Source organism: Pseudophryne corroboree, chromosome 5 (assembly GCF_028390025.1).
Source record: "Pseudophryne corroboree isolate aPseCor3 chromosome 5, aPseCor3.hap2, whole genome shotgun sequence".
In the NCBI taxonomy this organism is placed as follows: Eukaryota; Metazoa; Chordata; class Amphibia; order Anura; family Myobatrachidae; genus Pseudophryne; species Pseudophryne corroboree.
The window spans coordinates 737,390,165-737,414,038 of NC_086448.1; the positions used below are offsets into that span (position 1 = coordinate 737,390,165).

Genomic DNA, 23,874 nt, shown 5'->3' on the forward strand with positions numbered 1-23,874 from the left:
TAATAACCTGTCTAGCCCAACTTGATCCCCCTGAATAAATTCAGAGTATAACTAGAGTTTTAGAAGCAATATCAATAGCTATTTTGCTCCTGCCAAGGACAGCTCCACTGGGGACTATAGGCACTGGATTGTTAGCTCTATGCAGAATAAACTATTTGTCTATGAAGACAGGAATCCAAATTGTGTGGGTTTGGCTACAAGGATTACCCCCCTAAGGCTTGGTACACACTAGACTGTGTACCCAAGCCCACATTACCTGGGACCCGGCATGTGGCAAGTGCATGCCGATGCCAGGTCCGATGGGACGGGGGAGAGAGACATGTGACATGTTGCATTTACCCCTCCCCCCCAGCGACCCACACAAGCAGCATAGACAATGTACCCAATACAATATGTCGCTCAGACCCGCGGATCAGGCGGCATATTGTCTAGTGTAGGGGTGGGGAACCTGCGGCCCTCCAGCTGTTGTTAACTACACATCCCAGCATGCCCTGCAACAGTTTTAGCATGGCCAAATAGCAAAACTGTCGCAGGGCATGCTAGTATGTGTAGTTCAACAACAGCTGGAGGGCCAAAAGTTCTCCATCCCTGGTCTAGTGCATGGGTCTTCACCTGCGGTCCTCCAGCTGGGGTGGTATTCATGTAACCGGCGGTCGGGAGACAGAGTCACATGACCTCCTCCAGCATCCCGATCCCTCACTATCCCGATGGTCGGCATGCCAACCAACAGGGACTATTTCCACTCGTGGGTGTCTACGACACCTATAGAGTGGGAATAGAACCCGTGGCGACCTCGCCACCGAGCCCGCAGTGTGGCGAGCGCAGAGAGCCCGCAAGTGGCTTGCTTCACTCGCCCCTCCCCGCCGAGATCCCGGCGTCTGTCTCCTGACCGCCGGTCAGCCATACTACACCCCTCGAGCTGCTGTGAAACGACACATCTCAGCATGCCCTGACTCAGTTTTAGCATGACTTTAATAGCAAAACTGTGGCAGGGCATGCTGAGATGTGTAGTTCCACAGCAACTGGAGGGCCACAGGTTGAAGACCCATGGTCTAGTGTGTACCCAGCTTAACACTCAGCAGTTAACAGACCACACTACACCGTTTTTTACTATTAAATGTAATATTATTCAAACATTTTTATCAGAAACAATATAAATAGACAAAACACTTATTACTTACAGTTAAACCAACCCCGATAAAAATACATATCATTCCCATAGTGATGTAGGCACAGCAACGTCTGCGTGGGAGCGCACTTCCTACAGATGATCTGAAAGATTGGGGAAAAAGAAAATGACTACAGATAGTGAAGTCTAGCAGCCCCCTCCGTGGCAAGTCTAAAGGGAAATTACATGATCTTTTAAAGACCCTAATTTACAACGGCAATGCTGTTAAAAGCAAAACATGTCACATTTCCTTTTGACATTTCGGGCTTAAACACGCTGGTAAAAAAAAATGTACCCACTTGTCTTTTTAAGATCTGAAAGGACAAATCCCAAAAGCAGAAATTAGCATTAACAAATGTCTAATTGTTTTCATCGATTTGTACAGTTTAGATGCATTGCCAAAGATAAGGACGACTTCTAATCCATGATCAGATTGAGCATACTAATATACTAAACAGAAACATAGGTTTTTCCTACGTGTGCTCCATTATAGAACACAAGGAACTGGCTGCAGATGTGCAAAGCAAATGGTGAAGAGGCAGATGTGACAGACATCAATAAGGGCTGTAACACACTGGCCGGTTTCTCCCGGATGGCGAAAAGCCGGACAAACTTTGTCCGGCTTTTTGCCATCCGGGAGAAACCGGCAGAGGCTCGCACACAGGACGGCTTTGAGCCGTGTGTGATGCTGTGCGCATGCGCAGCATCAGACACGGCTTCAGAAAAAACAGTTGTGTGTGAAAGCTCCCCTTCACACACACGGTTCACTGGCTGCAAAGACGGCCCGGCGGCCGCTTGGCCGCTGGACCTTCCAGTGGTGAGACCCGGCTGCAACCCGGCAGCCAGGGCTGTGCAGTGTGAAGGGACCCTAGCCCTCACACTGTTAACTACAATGCCGGCACGGGAAAAAGCCGTCCGGCTTTTTCCCGGCCGGCAAATGCCGGGTAGTGTGTTTTAGCCCTAAGAGGGACTATTATAAACATTTGAATACCACTGTGGGTGGTATTCAAATGTTTGCGCCCGCAGACAGCTATTCAATTGTTTCTGCCGATGGGCGCGATAACATCATTTCAGCTCATTATCCCCGGTGGCGGCAAGTTAAATGCATGAAAAGTGACCCATTTGCACACCCAAATGGGACTTTTCATGATCACGCCCATTACTTTAGTCAGGTTTAGCTGCTATACACTGCTAAACTACTATGGGCGCGATAACGGAGGTTAATTGAATATCGCCCCACAAGCTCCCATCACTTTAGACTGGAGATCGGGCGCGATATATCAATTGAATACCGCCGCCCTATGTGAGCATTTTCTATATGGTTATTACCTTTGCTTGCAGATCAGCCCCAGAACTCTGCATACTTGCCATTATATTTTACTGCATTTATGTTTTGGTTTTTTAAATAAAATCTTTATACTCTTTGAATATTTTTATGCAATTTTGCAGTATTTAGAAAGTATAAAAATAATAATAATAATAATTGTATTTATATAGCGCTCTTTCTCCAACAGTATACACAGCTATGTTATTATCTGGGGTCTACGTAAGTATTTAAAAGGCAGAAGCCAGCAAATAAAATTTAGTAGCCAGCTTGTTGCTTTAAGGAGCAGCCACTTAGACCTACAGAAAGAACTCTGAGAACTAGGAGGTGGCAGAAGAACCTGTAGGTCGTTAGCGCTAGTGAGCACTGTGGTGACTTACACATCAACGGAATACATACGTGATCCCGGCTACCAGTATACTGCCAGCGGCATTCCGCCAGCCAGTCCCCTCATGGGCTCACTACGCTTCGGGCCTGGTGGAGAAGGTTATATTCCCACTAGGGTGGTGGCAAGGACCAACCACCAAAGTGGAAATACCGGGCTGCGTTCGTTGTTCCGGTAGCCGGCATTTTACCATCCGTCGGGATTCCAGCGTCGGTATCCTGAATGCCGGCATCCCGACAACCAGTATATTAACTGCATCCCACATCAACAATATTAATAATGATTTGTATTCTGACAGGTTTCAATTTATACAAATTAGCTCACGTCTAATAGACCTTCACCCCTCACCAAAGTAATAAACCTAATTTATCCTATAATCTATTTTTTATTTATACACTCCCATTTCCTTTATTATCTTTTATGTTTAGGCTGCTACAAAGTGTCCACAGAGCTGTAAAAGAAATATACATGGTAATAGTGGAATGTGACATCTCATATCTGAGGGATAACACAGCATGAAGAGAACACGAGGCAGGATGAGGGAACAGAGAGAGGTTAGAGTTCATTGCATCCTGTAGGACGAGCGACGTTAAATGACACGGATGGAGAAGCAGTTCGGTACTCAACAAGCCTATACAAAATGGAAGCGTCTGAGTCGTTAAAAGGGACTTGGAGACAAAAGACCAGGAGCACAGGTGGCAAGGATAGTGCTAAGGAGAGAACAAGAGGCTCTGTACAGGACAGCTTACATGCTAAGGGGAGGGGTATGCAGAAATTAACCGAGAGGAAAAGATGGTCAAGGGAAGGGGTATGGGTCATTAGGTCGACCACTAATGGTCGACATGCAGTAGATCGACATGGTCACTAGGTCGATGTGTACTAGGTTGACATGGAAAAAGGTCGACATGAGTCTGACTGTTTTTGGTGCCTTTTTCATCGTAAAGTAACGGGGAACCCCAATTAGTGCAGTGTCCCCTCACATGGCTCGCTTTGCTTGCCATGCTTCAGGCAAGGTGCCTCGTTCCGCTGCGCTCGGCACAGGTTACTGTTCCCAATTGTAGTCCACGTGGATCGTAAAGTATGAAAAAGTTCAAAAAAAGAAGGAAAAAAAGGTGAAAAACTCATGTCGACTTAGTACACGTCGACCTATTGACCATGTCGACCTATTGAACATGACGACCAATAGTGGTCGACCTAAGTGCTGTCGACCTGATAACCGTAACCCAAGGGAAGAGAGGAGGAGAGCTAGGAGGTGGATTGGTAGGCATATTTGAAGCGGGTGAGACTGGTGGAAAGTCTAACTTGGGGAGGGACCAAGAAGACTACACTCATCCCTTCCCTCCCAAGTTCTCCTATGTCCTTCTGTCTGTGAGGTGCCCAAAATACCAGTCCACATTCAGCAGTGACTTGTACAATGGTGATACTAGGTTTGCTTTCATGTACATTTATCACCATTTTTATGTATACCAGGATTTTATTGGTCCTTGTAGCTGCTGGCAGGTAACATGCGCTACTCAGGAACATATCAGGTTTACCAAATTATCTTTCAATACTGTTTAAGTAGCATTGTAAGTACTATGGGCTAGGTACATAGGGGGTCATTCCGAGTTGATCACTCGCTGCCGATTTTCGCAGCACAACAATCAGGTGAAAAAACGTAATTTATGCGTAAGCTCCGCAATGCGCACACGCGACGTATGGGTACAAAGCCCTTTGAGGTTGTGCTCAGGTTCTAGCAAAGTTTTCCTTCGCACTGACGGCCGCAAGAAGACTTACAGGAAGGGGGCGTTTCTGGCTGTCAACTGACCGTTTTCAGGGAGTGTTTGCAAAAATGCAGGTGTGTCTGAAAAAACGCAGGCGTCGCTGGGCGGGTGTATGACGTCAAATCTGGACACGAATAGGCTGAAGTGATCGCAAGCGCTGAGTAGGTTCAGAGCTACTCAGAAACTGCACAAACTGTTTTTGCAGAGCTCTGCTGCACAAGCGCTTGCACTTCTGCTAAGCTAAAATACACTTCCCAGTGGGCGGCGGCATATCGTTTGCACGGCTGCTAAAACTAGCTAGTGAGCGATCAACTCGGAATGACCCCCATGGCCCTATATATAAAGTCTCAGCTGTCCCCTCACAGCATAGTATTACAGAACATATCAGCCTTCCTAAAGTAACTTGAGTTACTCAGTTGGCCGATGTTCACGCAAGTGATTCGATGCTGCGTCTGCGGATGCAGCAGCAGATCACACTTCATGCAGAAGATATCTGCTTACACAGGACTCCTCCTGCAGCATTAGCTGCGTCCATCTCTGAACCAGGCCCTATATACTGAAAAACAAGCGTTAGCCTTTTGTAAACAACTTCCGTTGCAAACTTTGCTAACCAGAATTCCTTAATACACTTTGCTACTTTTCTTGTAATTCAATAATTCCTTTTTGTTGCCTTAAACTTTATGTAAATGTCCATTCCTTGTATGCATGAGGGGAGCTGGGTAAGTCACCCGCTATATTAGAGGGAATGTAGCCATAAATCTCTTAACTTATTACCAAAAATACTTTCTTATTTGTTGGTTTTCATTCTAATAAATGTTTCTATAGATTGTCTACAGTACTTGGAACACCATTTACATTTTTTTTTCATTATTTTTAATTTTGGGCTTTTGTGCGTTTTTGTTAGGGTTGACTTTCGGAATTCACAGATTTCAGTGTTTCTTTGTACTTCTAAAATTTGTCAACAGGGAATGACATTGGGGTGTAGAGTAGGATCTTGATCCGAGGCACCAACAGGCAAAAGAATGCATAGCGCCGCCTCCTCTATAACCCCTCCACCTCCGTGCACAGGAGCTCAGTTTTTGTTAATTAGTCCAATGCAGTAGCAGGCAAAAGAGACGACAACAGTTAGTAGCCACATACACCACACTCTCACGACAGGAGAAAGTGTCAGCGGCTAATGACATACCAACCCAAAGAAGCTAAGTGCGTCAGGGTGGGTGCCCTGTGGAGCCCAGTGTACCTCGCAGAAAGAGATTTAACAATGGTAAGTTCTTACCATAAATCTCATTTTCTGCTGCGGGGTACACTGGGCTCCACAGGGAAAGACATTGGGGATGTCCAAAAGCAGTTCCTTATGGGAGGGGACGCACTGTAGCGGGCACAAGAACCCGGCGTCCAAAGGAAGCATCCTGGGAGGCGGAGGTAACGAAGGCATAGAATCTTATGAACGTGTTCACGGAGGACCACGTAGCCGCCTTGCACAATCGTTCAAGAGTCGCACCACAGCGGGCCGCCCAAGAAGGTCCAACCGACCGAGTAGAATGGGCTTTTATGGTAGCAGGGGCTGGAAGGCCAGCCTGTACATGAGCATGTGCAATCACCATTCTAATCCATCTGGCCAGGGTCTGCTTGTGAGCAGGCCAGCCACGTTTGTGAAAACCAAAACAGAACAAAGAGAGAATCCGACTTCCTGATGGAAACAGTTCTCTTCACGTAGATACGGAGAGCCCGTACCACATCCAAAGACCGCTCTTTGGAAGATAATTCAGGAGAGGCAAAGGCCGGAACCACAATCTCCTGATTAAGGTGGAATGAAGACACCACCTTAGGTAAATACCTGGGACGTGTTCTAAGACCTGCCCGATCATGGTGAAGAATTAGATATGGTGACCTACAAGACAAGGCACCCAAATCAGACACCCATCTAGCAGAGGCAATGGCCAGCAGAAACAGTACCTTAAGAGAAAGCCACTTAAGATCTGCAGATTCAAGAGGCTCAAACGGAGACCCTTGCAACGCCTCCAAAACCACCGACAAGTCCCAAGGGGCCACAGGCGGGACATAGGGAGGTTGAATCCGCAACACACCCTGAGTGAATGTATGCACATCAGGTAAAGTCGCGATTTTTCTCTGGAACCAAACCGACAAGGCAGAAATATGAACCTTGATGGAGGCCAGACCCTATGATAAATCCGAGCAGAAGCCGGTTTCCGGCCCTCCAACATGGTTTGAATGACCGCCTCAGAAAATCCTTTAGCCCTCAAGATGGAAGCTTCAAGAGCCACGCCGTCAAAGCCAACCGGGCTAAATCCTGATATACACAGGGGCCCTGAACAAGGAGATCTGGGCGCTGTGGATGTAGAAGGGGACGCTCTATCGAGAGACCCCTGAAGGTCTGAGAACCAATGCCATCTGGGCCACGCGGGAGCGATCAGAAGTAGTAGGAAACACGTATGGCAGCTGAAAGTTCCATGGAATTGCCAGTGCGTCCACGAACGCTGTTTGAGGATCCATTGTCCTTGCTCCGAAGACCGGAACCTTGCGATTGTGTCGAGACGCCATCAGGTCCACATCTGGAAGGCCCGAGGAGTTGAAACACTTCTGGATGGAGGCTCCACTCTACGGCGTGTACATCCTGACGACTGAGAAAGTACGCTTCCCAGTTTAGGACTCCAGGAATGAACACTGCCGATATGGCTGGCAGATGGCGTTCCGCCCACTGAAGAATCCATGATACTTCCCTCATTGCTATGTGACTTCAAGTGCCGCCTTGATGATTGATGTATGCCACTGTGGTGGCGTTGTCCGACTGTACTTGAACAGGTCTGTTCTATATTAAACGCTGGGCCAAGATCAATGAGTTGAACACAGCCCGCTATTCCAGAATGTTTATCGGGAGGAGAGACTCCTCCTTGATCCACCGACCTTGAAGGGAGTGTTGCTCCAACACAGCGCCCCAACCTCTCAGACTGGCATCCGTTGTCAGGAGGACCCAGTTGGAGATCCAGAAGGGATGACCCCTGCTCAATCGTTGGTCCTGAAGCCACCAGCTCAGTGATAGACGGACCTCAGGATACAAGGAGATCATTTGAGACCCGATCCGGTGAGGCAGGCCATCCCATTTGGCAAGAATCAGCTTCTGCAGAGGGCGGGAATGGAATTGAGTGTACTCCACCATGTAGAAAGCAGACACCATGCATTGCCGAATGTATCGACACTTGCGGATGAGATAGGAAGCATTGAATCCTGTCCTGAAGCTTCAGGACTTTCTCCTGAGACAAGAACAACCACTGGTTGTGAGTGTCCAACAACGCCCCCAGGTGCACCATGCTCTGAGCAGGGACCAGGGAAGATTTCTTCCAGTTGATGAGCCACCCATGGGCTTGCAGAAACTGGATAGTCAGATCCAGATGGCGTAGGAGAATTTCTGGGGAATTTGCCAGGATCAAGTCGTCCAGATACGTTAGGATCCTGACCCCTTGACGGCGGAGCAAAGCAGTCATTACCGCCATGACCTTGGTGAAGACTCGCGGAGCCGTGGTCAAACCAAAAGGTAACGTTCGAAATTGGTAATGGAGGTTGCCAACCGCAAACCTCAGGTATTGCTGATGCGACATTGCAATGAGAATATGCAGGTAAGCATCCTGTATGTCCAGGGAGACCATATAATCTCCAGGTTCCAAGGCCAGAACAATAGATCGAAGAGTTTCCATACGAAACTTGGAGACCCTCACAAATTTGTTCAAGGACTTAAGGTTGAGAATGGGCTGGCAGGAGGCACCTGTACTACCACTCCTGTGTCCAGGAGGGATTGTACCACCGAATTAAGAGTTTTTGCCTTCACCTGATCCGAAGGGACGTCTGTCAGGCAAAATCGATGAGGGGGGACGATTTTTGAAGGATATGGCGTAACCTCGAGTGACGACTTCCCGTACCCAGGTATCGAAAGTGGTCTTCAACCATTCCTGGGTATACCCTAGAAGTCGGCCCCCCACCCTGGGATGCCCCAGAGGGAGGCCTGCCCCGTCATGCGGCAGGCTTGTCAGTCTTGGAAGCAGGCTGACGGGCAGCCCAGGCCCATTTGGGTTTGGGCTTATTGGTTTCAGAAGTGAAAGCCTGTTTCGGGTACGCCTGACCCTTTGCTTTCCCTGAAGGACGAAAGGAGCGAAAGGAAGTACTCAGCCTTCGGTACCAAAGGAGCTGTACTAGGTAGACAAGCTGTTTTTAGCAGAAGCTAAGTCAGCCACAATCTTGTTGAGGGCTTCTCCGAAAAGGATGTCTCCCTTAACAGGGAGTACCTCCAGGGTTTTCATAGAGTCCAGATCCGTGGACCAGGACCGCAACTGTAGAATGCGGCGAGCCAGTATGGACATAGTAAAAGCTTTGGCCGGCAGAATACCGGCATCAGAAGCCGCCTCTTTAATGTAATGAGAAGCTATGACAATATACGATAAGCATTGTCTAGCATGATCAGAAGCGTTGGAAGACATCTCAGCTTCCAACTCCTGAGCCCACGCTTCAATCGCCACTGCAGCCCATGTCGCTGCAATGGTGGGCCCATGCGCAGCACCCGCTAGGGTGTAAATCGCCTTTAAACAACCCTTCACACGCTTATCCGTCGGATCTTTCAGAGACGTGACGGTAGTTACTGGCAGAGCTGAGGATACCACCAGCTGCACCACCTGCGAATCCACTGGCGGGGGTGTCTCCCAATTTTTACTTAGCTCCACAGCGAGGGGTTAGCGAGCCAGCATCTTCTTGTGAGGCGTGAATTTCTTTCTTGGATTTTCCCAGGACTCCTGACGTATGTCAACTAAATGGTCAGAATGAAGTAAAACTTGTTTAACCACCTTCTGACGTTTAAATCTGTCCGGTTTCTTAGGGGCAGCATCAGGCTCCGGGTCATCAGTAATTTGAAGAATCAGCCTGATAGCCTCCAACAAGTCAGGAACATCCACCTGCGAAACAGATTCCCCATCAGAAGCATCTGGGTCAGTGTCTGAGGGGTCAGTATATACGCCATCTTCATCAGACGAAGTGTCTGGAACATGGGTGGATTGTGAGGAAGTAATGGCCCGCTTTGAGGACCCCTTGATCTTAGGCGGGCGAGGGTTAGACTCCTGAGTAGTCAGTGATTGGTTCAATTGCTGTAACTGAGCAGACAGTTGATATGCCCATAGCGGGTTAACCGAGGGAACCATAAGCGGTTGTACCGTCACAGGAGGTCCCGTAGGGGGCGTTAGTCTAGTTACCAGCGTATTCAATAGCGTGGAGAAGGTAGCCCAAGGCGAGTCATTTTGGATCCCCGTTGCTACAATCCCACTTGGGGGCAAGGAACCCCCAGAACCTGAACCCTCAGCTGCTATACTTTCCTCAAATGTGTCTGCAGCGTCACTACCACATAATGTGGGATCAGCCCCAGCACCATTGCCCTTTGTAGCTGACATATTCAAAAGCTCAATGCAAGGCAACCCAGTACAATATCAGCAGCACAATACCTGACAAGAACCCCCTGTGCAATGTACCAGCACAAACAGGGAAATCAAGAGGTATATGGTGACTAAAAATCACAGAGAAAAATACACACCGAGTATATCTTGTGAAATACCTATATTAAAATGATAAACCTGACGCACCTAGCCCCCTCAGGTTATAGATTATAGGCATAGCAATCTGAGTGAGATACACGAAATGGAGGTCACACAGCAGCTATATGCACACACACATTCACATTGTACAATGCAGAAATTATGACATGCAATAAAACTGCACTGGACTAGCAATACAGAGTAATACTAAGTATAGCTATACACTCAATAGATACAACAATGAACAGTAAAGACTGGATGTATATCACAGGGTACTTGTACTATATAACCCTGACTAAACGCACTCTCTTAACCAACACTGTCAGCAGACATGTAGAATACTTAAGTGTCCTGTAAAATGTACAGCGCTGACATGCAGGCGGCTTTACAGAGGAGGATTTGCCCAAACAGTCCCAGGATCACCTCAGCTTGACCTAATGGCGCCCAAACGCTGACAGGGAGTGAGGGAGAGAGAGATATGCAGCTCCAGGGTGGAAACATTTACTCTAAATGGCGCCCTGGGCCTGTGGGAGTGGCTATAGGTCAAAGCCTTATCCCCCTGCTGGACTTCACCACCGGGTACCGAGTGCTATTAATAAATGTTTGTGCTTTTTTTTTATCAAAACCGACCTGTGCCCTTTTCCTGGTCTAGTGGGGTCCCTGTACTACCACAGTGTCCATGCCAGCACGCGTGGCCCGCCTCCCACCGGCCACACTGGATCGCGATTTCCAGCAGGTCCCGTCTGGGGAACCCACTTACCTCCTCCTGATTGCGGCAACGCGATCCCGGAGAGCAGCGGTGGTGTGTGTGAGACTAACTTGAGAGAAACCGGAGCCTCCGCTGTAGGTACCCGGCAACCAGGGCACGGGAGTGTACAGCGCCGCTGGAGGAGGTGATGGAGTTGCAAGAGGAGATGTCTGACTGACATCTAACACAGTGTCTCTGCTGCAGCCCTTAAAGTCTTAATTTTTCACTTTAAAAAGCTCTTCTCAGGGCTGCTGGAGCAGCCCCCCTATTGTATGCCTGCACTACATGGCACCAACTACAAAACTGAGCTCCTGTGCACGGAGGCGGGGTTATAGAGGAGGCGGCGCTATGCATTCTGGGAACAGTCAGAGCTTTTAGCCTGTTGGTGCCTCAGATCAAGATCCTACTCTACACCCGAATGTCATTCCCTGTTGAGCACAGTTTTTCCCCCGCATCAGAAATTTCTGATAATATTACAGTAACCAGGATTATTTTCAGTATGTACAGGACGTGCTACATAAATAATGAGCTAATGACCATTCTAAACTAGGGGAACATAACCGATGGACCGCCATACCATTTACAGTGGGTCTGCGTGATGCTTCCCTCACAAACTTATAGTGTGGTAACAATTATTGATGGTAATATTTAAAATTATACTATTGCACATAGTGAAAGGAGCTATTTTGTGGACTGAAACAATATTCATGAAAATTCACCCAATTCATTTCCTACTAACAGGCGACAGCACAAATGTACTGTCAGGACTGGGGAATTTTCTGTACCCAGACTAGTGCTTGCGGCATGAGTTGGACTGTAGGCTAACATGTAGAACTCTGGGAGGCCTTATTAGGTTTCTCTACAAGGGAGAGTCAGGGCCGGCAACAGAAATCTTGGGGCCTGGTACAGTGATATATCTGGGGCCCCCTTAGATAGATAGATAGATAGATAGATAGATAGATAGATAGATAGATAGATAGACACTATATACTGTGTATTACATATACACACACACTATATACTGCGTATTATATATACACACATTTTATAGCGCAGCAAATTCTGTTGCGCATATATATATATATATATATATATATATATATGCAACAGAATTTGCTGCGCTATAAAAAAAAGCTTTGACTGTTCCCAGGATGCATTGCATGGCCTCCTCTATAACCCCGCCTCCGGACACTGGAGCTCAGTTTCGTAAACTAGTCCAATGCAGTAGCAGGTAAAAGAGAAGGCAGATGTTAGTCACATAGAACCACATTCTCACGACAGGAGAAGGGACCAGCGACTAATGCCATACAAACCCAGAGAAGCTAAGTGCGTCAGGTGGGCGCCCTGTGGAATCCAGTGTACCTTGCAGAAAGAGATTTAACTATGGTAAGTCTACCATAAATCTCCTTTTCTACAGCGGGGTACACTGTGTTACACAGGGAATACATTGGGGATGTCCTAAAGCAGTTCCTCATGGGAGGGGACGAACTGTAGCGGGCACAAGAACCACGCATCCGAAGGAAGCAACCTAGGAGGCGGAAGTATCAAAGGCATAAAACCTAATGAACGTGTTCACTGAGGACCACGTAGCACAATTGTTCAGTGGACACGCCTCAGTGGGCTGCCCAAGAAGGTCCAAATAGACTGAGTAGAAGCTGGAAGACCAGCCTGTGCATATGCTTGTGAAATCACCATTCTAATCCATCTGGCCAAGGTTTGCTTATTCGCAGGCCAGCCACGTTTGTGAAAACCAAAAAGTACAAAACGGGTATCGGACCTCCTGAGAGAGGCAGTCCTCTTCACGTAAATATGGAGAGCCCGTACAACATCCAAAGACCGCTCTTTGGAAAACAAACCAGAAGAGAGAAAAGCCGGAACCACAATCTCTTGGTTAAGATGGAAAGATGACACCACCTTAGGTAGATAACCGGGACGAGTTCTAAGAACTGCCCGATCACGGTGAAAAATCAGAATGGGTGGACGACAGGACAAAGCACTTAAGTCCGACACCCTCCTAGCAGAGGCAATAGCCAGTAGAAACAAGACCTTAAGCGTAAGATATTTAAGGTCCACAGACTCAAGAGGATCAAATGGAGACTTCAAGACAACAGACAGATCCCATGGAGCCACAGGAGGGACATAGGGAGGCTGAATACGTAACACGCCTTGAGTGAAAGTATGAACGTCGGGAATAGACGCAATCTTCCTCTGAAACCACACTGATAAGGCAGAAATATGAACCTTGAAGGAGGCCAGACAAAGGCCTAAGTCTAGGCCATGTTGCAGAAAAGCCAAAAGTCTGGAAGTTCTGAAATTTGATGCATCGTAATTCTTAGCAGCACACCAGGTGAAGTAAGAATTCCAGACCCCGTAACAAATCCATGCAGAAGCCGGTTTGCGGGCCTTCAGCATAGTTTGGATAAACGCCTCGGAGAATGCTTTGGCTCTTAGGAGTGAAGCTTCAAGAGCCACGCCGTCTAAGCCAGTCTGACCAGGTCTGGGTAGACACAAGGGCCCTGAACGAGGAGGTCTGGGCGTTGAGGAAGTAGAAGAGGACGCTCTATCGATAGACCCTGCAGGTCTGAGAACCAATGCTGTCTGGACCACGCTGGAGCGACCAGAAGTAGTGTTCCTCCTTCTTGCTTGAACTTCCGTAGTACCCTGGGCAGGAGTGACACTGGAGGGAACACGTATGGCAGCTGGAAGATCCATGGAATTGCCAGTGCATCAACGAACGCTGCTTGAGGATAACTTGATCCAAAGACTGGAACCTTGTGATTGTGTCGAGACGCCATCAGGTCTACATCTGGTAGGCCCCACTTGTCCACTAGGAGTTGAAATACTTCCGGATGAAGACTCCACTCTTCGGCGTGTACGACCTGACGACTGAGGAAGTACGCTTCCCAGTTGAGGACAACGAAGGATTTTTGATACCTCCATCATTGCCATGCGGCTTCGAGTGCCGCCTTGATGATTTATGTACGCCACAGTGGTGGCGTTGTCTTACTGTACTTGAACAGGCCTGTTCTGTACCAGAGGCAGGGCTAGAGTCAACGCACTGAACACTGCCCGCAATTCTAGAATGTTTATCGGGAGGAGAGATTCCTCCCTGGTCCACCGACCCTGAAGAGAGTGTTGCTCCAACACCGCGCCCGAGCCCCGCAGACCTGCATCAGTCATCTGAAGGACCCAGTTGGAGATCCAGGAGGAACGACCCCTGCTCAATTGCTGGTCCTGTAGCCACCAGCTCAGTGACAGACGGACCTCCGGAGTCAAGGAGACCATGATCCGGTGAGGCAGGCCGTCCCACTCGGAAAGTATCAACTTCTGCAGAGAGCGGGAATCAAATGAGCATACTTCACCATGTCGAAAGCCGACACCATGAGGCCTAGTACTTGCATCGCTGAGTGTATCGACACATGTGGGTGAGAGAGGAAGCATCTTATCTTGCCCTAAAATTTCAGGACCTTCTCCAGAGACAAAAACAACCGCTCATTGTGGGTGTCCAATAGTGCTCCCAGGTGCACCATACTCTGAGCAGGGACCAGGGAAGATTTCTTCCAATTGATGAGCCACCTGTGGGCTTGCAGGAATTGGACCGTCAGTTCCAGATGACAGAGGAGAACCTCTGGAGAGTTCGCCAGGATCAACAAATAGTCCAGATACAGCAGGATCCCGATACCCTGACAGCGAAGTAGAGCAGTCATGACCACCATGACCTTGGTGAATTCTTGGAGCCGTGGTCAGACCAAAAGGTGAGGCCTGGAATTGAAAATGGAGGTTGCCAATAGCAAACCACAGGCATTGCTGATGCGACACTGCAATAGGTATATGCAGGTAAGCATCCTCTATGTCCAGGGATACCATATAGTCCTTGGGCTCCAACACCAGAACAATAGAGCGAAGAGTTTCCATGGAAACTTTCACAAACTTGTTCAAAGATTTGAGGTTGAGAATGGGCCGGGAAGAACCATTCGGCTTCGGAACTAGGAACAGCGTTGAATAGTACCCCCTGCCTCTCTGAGCCAGAGGCACCGCCACTACCACTCCCATGTCCAGGAGGGACTGCATCGCCAGATGGAGAGTTTTTGCTTTCACCGGATCCGTAGGGATGTTTGTCTAGCAAAACTGGCGAGGGGGACGTTTCTTGAATAAGATGGCGTATCCGTGAGCGACGACCTCCCTTACCCAGGCGTCCAAAGTGACCATTCCTGAGCAAACCGTAGAAGTCGGCCTCCCACCCTGGGATCCCCGCCCCGTCACCAGCAGGTTTGTCTGTTTTGGAAGCAGGCTGACGGGCAGCCCAGGCACGTTTAGGTTTGGGCTTAGTGGGTTTGGAAGTGCGAGCCTGTTTCGGGTACGCCTGATCCTTTGCTTTATCTGGAGGTTGAAAGGAACGAAAGGAAGTACTCCTAGCCTTCAGGCCCGAAGGTGTGGTACTAGGTAGACATGCAGTCTTAGCCGGTGCTAAGTCAGCAACAATCTTATTGAGGTCTTCCCCAAAAAGTATGTTTCCCTTAAAAGGAATCACCTCCAAGGTCTTTTTAGAGTCCAGATCTACAGAACAGAACCGCAACCATAGGATCCAGCGAGCCAGAATAGACGTAGTAGACACTTTGGCCGCCAAGATACCTGCATCAGATGCCGCCTCCTGAATATAATGAGAGGCTAGCATTATCAGGAAAATTAGACGGTAGTTACACTTCAACTTCCTGAACCCAGGCCTCGATAGCTTTAGCAGCCCAAGAGGCCGCAATAGTAGGCCTGTGTACAACTCCAGCAAGAGTGTAAACAGACTTCAAGCAACCCTCCACACGCTTATCCAACAGTTCCTTCAGAGAGGTGACGGTAGTGACAGGCAGAGCAGAGGACACCACCAGACGCGCGACTTGCGAGTCCACCGGTGGCGGTGTTTCCCAATTTTTACTTAACTCTGCAGCGAGGGGATAACGAGCTAGCATCTTTTCAGACAATGAGAATTTCTTTCCTGGAGACTCCCAGGATTCCTGACGCATGTCAACTAAGTGGTCAGAGTGGGGCAAAACTAACTTATTAACCTTCTGACACTTGAACTTATCTGATTTCTTAGAGGTAGCTGGAGGTTCTTCGTCATCATCAATTTGAAGAATCAGCCTAATAGCCTCCAAGAGGTCAGGAACATCCACTTGTGTCATAGATTCCCCATCAGAAGCATCTGCATCAGTGTCTGAGGGGTCATCAGATGAAGTATCTGAAACATGTGTCGATTGTGAGGAAGTAATGGCCTGCTTAGATGACCCCTTGGTCTTAGGCGGGCGAGGGTTAGGATTTTGCTTAGCCAAAGACTGATTTAGTTGCTGTAACTAAGAGGACAGAGTATCTGCCCATGGCGGATTAACTACAGGGACAATATGTGGCTGTAATGGCACAGGAGGTCCCTTAGGGGGCGCAAGTCTAGTTACCAGCGTAGTCAGTAAAGTAGAAAATGTAGCCCACGGCGGGTCATGATTCGCTCCCCCGTTGCTGTAGACTGACTGAGGGGTTTAAAAACCCCAGTACCTGAACCCTCAGCTGCAATATTCTCCTCAGAGACATCCATGGCAGTAGCACTGCATGTTGCAGGATCAGCCATAGAATTATCACCCTGTTTAGCGGACATTTTATGAAAGCGTAACCGTAGGGCAAAATAGTACAATATAAGCAAAGTACCTGGCAGAAATCCCCCTGTATAGTGTGACTGCAAGCAGAGCACACACGGAGGATTTAAGAGGTATATGGTAATACACAGAGGGGAAAAAAAAACACTAGAGTATATCCTGTGAAACACTATATTATATGAGAACCCTGAAGCACTTAGCCCCCTTCAGGGTACAGAATATAGGGATAGCAGTATATGTGAGATACATGGAATGGAAATCACACAGCAGCTATTGGCACACACACAGTCACATGTACAATGCAGAAATTATCACAAACAACAATAAAACTGCACTGGACTAGCAATACTAAGTAACTGCACTACAAAGTAAAGCTATATATGTATATAGATATAACATTGCACAGTAAAGACTGGATGTATATCCCAGGGTACTTGTACTAAATAGCCCTGAATGTATGCACTTGAACTTAACTAACACTGTCTAAAATACATGTAGAATACTTACGTGTCCTGTAAATGTTCAGCGTTGATGATGCAGGCGGCTTTAAAGAGGAGACATTGCCCAGCAGTCCCAAAGTCAGCTCAGTATGTGTGTAATGGTGCCCAAACGCTGACAGGGAGTGAGGGAGGCAGAGATGCAGCTCCAGGGCGAGAACATTAGCAGTAAATGGCGCCTGGGGCTGGGGGAGGGGCTACAGGTCAGAGCCTTATCCCCTTGCTGGACTTCACCACCGGGTACTGTGGGCCTTAGCAAAATGGATTATGAGGTAATCCGACCTATGCCCTTGCCCTGGTGGTCTAGTGGGGTCCCTGTACGGCCACAATGTCCACGCCAGCACGCGCGGTCCATCTCCCAAAGACTACACCGGATCGCGATTTGCAGCGGATCCCGTCTGGGGGACCCTCTTACCTCCTCCCTTGATGCGGCCACGCGATCCCGGAGAGTAGCGGCAAGTGTGTGTGCCCTAGTGGAAACGGGAGCCCTCCGCTTTAAGTACCCGGCAACCAGGGCACGGGAGTATACAGCGCCGCCGGGGGAGGTGAGGGAGCCGCAGCATGGTATGTCAAAATAACATATAGTACTTTTAAGTGCCTATGCTGCGGCCCTTGAAGTCTTCTGAAAAACTCTTTTCAGGGCTGCCCAGCGCAGCCCTCCCTGTTAGCTGCCTGCACTGCAGGCAGCAACTTACACTCTGAGCTCCAGTGCCTGGAGGTGGGGATATAGAGGAGGCGACACCAAGGATCCTGGGAACAGTCAAAGCTTTTAGCCACGATGTTATCCCTGTGGAACCTCAGTGTACCCCGCTGCAGAAAGGTGCATTTTCTAAAGCTGAAACACAGGTAGCAAAACTGACTGACCAATATAAGTTTTGGTTCCAATCAAAATGGATTAGGAGCGACCGATCCAAAGATTGACAAACGGTATATCTAAATTATGATGTTCACCTCCTCCAGCATCTGCCATGAGAAAGCATATGGGACGGTCTATCTGTGCTATAGATGACTAGACCTAAATGTTAAGCTATTTTACACTTTGTTGTTATGGTACCATAGGGTTGACGTATCAATCAGTGAAAACAGTAGAGAAGTGGACCAGTGGAGAAGTTGCCCATGGCAACCAAAATAAGATTTTAAATACCTACCGGTAAATCCTTTTCTTGTAGTCCATAAGGGATAGACGAGTCCAAAGGAGCCAGTGCACTTTAAATTTCTTCAACTGGGTGTGCTGGCTCCTCCCCTCTATGCCCCCTCCTACAGGTCAGTTATAGGTAAAACAGTGCCCAAAGCAGAATGACATACTTGAGAGAAGGAACATAACAAAAGTTGTGGTGAGACTTACACACCAGCACACCAACATATAACATAGCCAGCAACGCCTGGCAACATTAACAGCAACAGCTGAACAGGAAACGCAGAACAGAGAACCTGCAGAAAGTCACTGCACAGAGGCGGGCGCCCAATATCCCTTATGGACTACGAGAAAATGATTTACCGTTAGGTATTTAAAATCCTATTTTCTCTAGCATCCATAAGAGATATTGGGGACAGATTAGTACGATGGGGATGTCCCAAAGCTTCCAGAACGGGCGGGAACGTGCAGAGACATCTGCAGCACCGCCTGCCCAAACTGGGTATCCTCTTTGGCCAGGGTATCAATCTTGCAGAACTTCAAAGGTGTTCCTCCCCGACCAGGTAGCAGCTCGGCATAGTTGTAGGGCCGAGACTCCACGGGCAGCCGCCCAGGAAGAGCCCACCGATCTCAGAGTGGGCCTTCAGAGACTGTGGAACAGATAAGGCTGCCGACGCATAGGCCTGTTGGATAGTAAGCCTAATCCAACAAGCAATGGACTACTTTGAAGCAGGGCAACCCTTTTTCCACGCTCCATACAGCACGAACAAGGAATCAGTCTTTCTGATCCAAGCCGTCCTCTTCACAGACTTTCAAGGCTCGCACTGCATCCAATGCCTCTGGAGGAGCAGAAGTGTCAGAACTAGATGGAATCACAATAGGTTGATTCAAGTGAAACGCGGAGACCACCTTCGGCAGAAACTGCTGTCTAGTCCTGAGCTCCGCTCTGTTCTCGTAAAAGACCAAGTACGGACTTTTGCACGACAAGGCCCCAAATTCTGAGACACGCCTAGCAGAAGCCAGGGCCAGTAACATCATCGTTTTCCATGTGAGGTACTTAACTTCTACCGTCGTCAGAGGTTCAAACCAGGAGGACTGTAGAAAGCCTAACACTACATCCAGATCCCAAGGTGCCGTAGGCGACACAAATGGAGGTTGTATGTGAAGCACCCCTTGCAAGAAGGTCTGAACTTCCGGCAAGAGAGCCAACTTCTTCTGGAAGAAGGTGGAAAGAGCTGAAATCTGGACCTTAATGGATCCCAGACGTAAGCCTTTATCCACTCCAGCCTGCAGGAAACGTAGGAACCTTCCCAAGTGGAATTCCGCAGAGGGATATGTGCGTTCCTCACACCAGGAGACATATCTCTGGCAGATATGATGATAGTGTTTTGACGTTTTCTGGCTTGCAACATAGTGGCAATGACCTTTTTGGAAAGCCCTTTGTGAGCTAGGATGTTCCGCTCATCCATGCCATCAAACGAAGCGGCCGTATGTCCGGGTAGACGAACGGTCCTCGTTGAAGAAGATCCCTTCTTAGTGGTAGAGGCCAAGGGTCCTCTACGGACATGTCCAGAAGAGCCGCGCACCATGCTCTTCAGGGCCAATCCAGGGCAATCAAGATTGCTCCCACTCTTTGATGCCTGATCTGGCCGTGGCGTTGTCCGACTGAACATGGATCGCCTGATCCCGGAGTAGAGGGGAGGCCTGAGTCAGAGCATTGGAAATGGCCCGAAGGTCCAGGACGTTAATCAGAAGGAGGGCCTCTTGGGCAGACCACCTGCCCTGGAACTGCGCCCCCTGGATGACAGCTCCCCATCCTCTCAGACTCGCATCCGTCGTGAGGAGGATCCAATCCTGAATCCCAAAGCGTCGACCTTCCAGCAGGTTGGAAGACTGTAGCCACCACAGGAGTGAAATCCTGGCCTGGGGTGACAGCCGAATCATCCGGTCACATCTGAAGATGGGAACCGGACCACTTGTACAGGATGTCCAATTGGAACGGTCTGGCATGAAACCTTCCGAACTGAATCGCCTCGTACGAAGCCACCATCTTTCCCAACAATTTTATGCAAAGATGGATGGAGACTCGAGCAGGTCGGAGCATCATGCGAACCATTTCTTCAGTTCTCACTTTTTCCTCAGGGAGGAACACTTTCTGTGCTACAGAATCCAGTAGCATCCCCAGAAACAGGAGCCGCTGAGACGGTTCCAGATGGGACTTCTGCAGGTTGAGGATCCAACCATGGTGAGACAGAAGTGGATAGTGCGATCTATATGGAGCAATAGAAGCTCCCTGGAACCCGCTTTTATCAGGAGATCGTCCAGGTATGGAATTACGTTGACCCCCTGGACCCTGAGCTGAAACATCATATCCGCCAACACCTTCGTTAACACCCTCGGAGCTGTAGACAGGCCGAAGGGAAATGCCTGAAACAGGTAGTGATCGTTCAGTAGGGCAAACCGCAGATAGGCCTGATGAGGAGGCCAAATTGGGATATGGAGGTAAGCGTCCTTGATATCCAGGGACACTTGGAATTCCTGTTGTTCCAGGCCTGCGATCACCGCTCTCAAAGATTCCATCTTGAAATTGAAAACCTTCAGGTAAGGATTCAAGGACTTCAAATTCAGAATGGATCTCACAGACCCGCATGGTTTTGGTACTACGAACAGACTGGCATAGTAACCCTGTCCTCGTTGTTTTAGGGGTACTGGAACAATGACCTAGGACTGGACCAACTTGTTGATGGACAAAAGCAGCGTACCGCGCATATTTTCCAAAGCTGGTAAGCTTGATTTGAAAAATCGTTGGGGAGGAGCACCGTCAAACTCCAGCTTGTAACCCTGAGAGATAAGGTCCCTTTACCCAAGCATCTTGGCAGGAACCGTCCCAGATGTGGCTGTAGTGACGTAACCGAGATCCCCTCAGGGTGGGTGGGCACTGTCATGCTGAAGTCTTTGCGGAACCAGAACTGGTACTCTGATCCTGAGATCCGGCAACGGCTGTTTTTTTAGGCTTGCCTCTGGTTACTCTAGCTGCGTTGCAGGCCCCTCTGGCCCTAGATCGAAATCTAGTGGACCGAAAGTACTGAGTAGACTGTTCCGGGTAGGTACTTCTAGCAGGCGGAGCTCCTGAAGGGAGAAATGTGGATTTCCAAGCAGTAGCTTTGGAGATCCATGCGTCCAATTCACCTCCAAAGAGCCATTCAGCTGTAAAGGGAAGAGATTCCATATTACGTTTGGAGTCAGCAATCCACTGACACAATCATATGGCTCTGCGCGCAAACACAGCCATAGCAGTGGTCCTAGCATTAATACTGCCAATCTCTTAAAAAGGAGTCACAGAGGACTCTTGCCGTGTCCTGAATGAGTTTTAGAAAAGTTATAGCAGTAACTAAGGTCTTATCACCCGAAAGACCTTCCTGAATTTGAGAAGCCCAGGAATAAATTGTATGCGTCATCCAGCAACAAGCAATGACCGGTCTTTGAGCTACACCTGCAGCAGTGTAGATAGGAAAATTGAGACCACTCTGAAATCTATCTGCCGGGTCCTTTACCGTAAAGGAGCCCGGAGCAGGGAGTACCGCCTTTTTAGAAAGGCGAGAGACTGAGACGTCTACTGCTGGAGATTCTTCCCAGAATTTTCTGCCAACAGGGGCAAAGGGGAATGCATGCAGAAACCGTTTGGACACCTGATATTTTTTATCTGGATTTTTCCAGGCTATTTTAAATAAGTAATCCAATTCCTTGGAATCAGGAAATGTGATTGTCAGTTTGTCTTGTGGGAGGAAAAATGACTGCGGAGTATTAGCATCCTCCAGGGGGAGCTTTAACACATCCAGAATAGCCAATATGAGGGTTCAATACCCTGGGTAAGGGTGGAATCCCCACTTATGGGGTCCACATAATCCCCATCATCCTGTATATCATCAGTATCTGATAGGAGTGCAGGTAGAGCACATTTTTGTGCACCTGTAACAGACAGGGGGTATGTTTAGCAGTTAGACTTACCACTGCTTGTTGCAGTTCCTGAGTTTTATTTGCATTTGCAGTGAGCTGAGATGACATATCAGACATCATAGTTTTGATAGCCCCAACCAGGAGGGCTCTGGACTCTCCCCTACATTGTTATCAGCATCCTGAGATGACTGACTACACTGCTCACATGATATTCAGCCAGATGAACTAGAGGAGAATCTAGCATTACAAACACTGCATAACTTCTGTTATACCATACTGAATAAGAAAAACAGGTACAATACACATACAACACAGCCTGAAATACAATACAAGCCTGTCCTATTCAATGTGAGAGGAGACACAGGAGAGAGGACACCAGCGCACCCTATGCTGCACAGCCCCAGTGAGACGGTCAGTGTTTTATATGTGTAAACAACAGTGAGACTGTATTATGAAAAATCCCTCAGAGGGATGTTACTTGTGCACACTATAGCGGCTCTTCCCCTCTACACCCGGTACCAGTGATCCAGGGACTGTTATGGAGGAGCTGTTGAGGCTGCTGCTGCTATGCAGAGGAAGGCGCCAAAATGCCGCTGAGCCTGCTCTCATGTAGCTCCGCCCCCACCATAGCTACTCTTTTATATTTATACTGGCCATGTCTCCCTATGTTTGTAGCCTCACATAAATGCTTGGTACAATGTATGTTAGCCAGTCCCACGCAGGGGCTACAGGGGGGACCCATACGCCTCACCCGCGCTTCAGCCGCACAGTGAACAGGGGGACCCCCCTAGTGGGGTCCCCGGCGAAAACTCACCACCGATGATCACCTTCAGTCAGCGTTAGGGGTGTGCGGCATGCTGCGGCTAAGACAGCCAAGGCGCCATGCCCCGCTGAACAAACAGCCCCTCAGGACGGTGGTCCTGCAGCGGGGAAGCGGCTCTGCACCTCAAGAGGCCGTGACCGTCCCCCCCCCCCCCCCCCTAACTCCCACGGTGCAGGTATGCTGTTGCCCAAACAGCATACCGCAAGAAATAAAACTTTAAAAGAAATTGAAGAAAAACTCGGGAGCTTGCAGAGTGTGCATCCTCTCCTGAGGGCACTTTTTTCTAAACTAACCTGTAGGAGGCGGCATAGAGGGGAGGAGCCAGCACACCCACTGGAAGAAATTTAAAGTGCACTGGCTCTTTTGGACCAGTCTATACCCATCGTACTAATCTGTCCCCAATATCCCTTACGGATGCTAGAGAAACAACGTCTACCTATTTTTTTATTGAATGTATTTGATATATACTAACTTAAAGCGGATTGGTTGTTATGGCCAACTTCTCTACCCCTTTCCCTGCTTGATACATCAAGACCCATTTTAAATCATTATATCCTTTTTCCTATGATGGATTCATTTAAATTGGAGTGGTCATAGTTCCCCTGAAATCCGGTGTTTAGCCTAATACCCCTTTTCCACTAGCTCAAAAAACACGGGTAAATGCACGGGGGCGCGCATTTACCCGTGTTTTTTGCAAGTGGAAAAGGGTAAACCCGGATCAAGTGACCCGTGAATCCTACCCGGCTATTTACCTGGGTAGGACACGGGAATTATCCGGGTAGGGTTGTAGTGTAAACGGGAGCCGTGTCGATGCGACACGGCTCCCGTTTACACTGTATAGAAGGGCGGC

The 23,874-nt window shown here is 48.6% G+C and overlaps 1 protein-coding gene across 2 annotated transcripts in view; it reads right to left on the reverse strand.

The window, feature by feature from the left end:
* The window catches only part of PIP4P2 (phosphatidylinositol-4,5-bisphosphate 4-phosphatase 2), a 135,810-nt gene that overhangs the window by 23,407 nt on the left and 88,529 nt on the right, over positions 1-23,874 (reverse strand). For both annotated transcript variants that reach the window (XM_063924086.1, XM_063924087.1), the window contains exon 6: positions 1,182-1,272. In XM_063924086.1, coding sequence (XP_063780156.1) covers positions 1,182-1,272 — 91 coding nt within the window. The remainder of the gene's footprint in view (positions 1-1,181; positions 1,273-23,874) is intronic.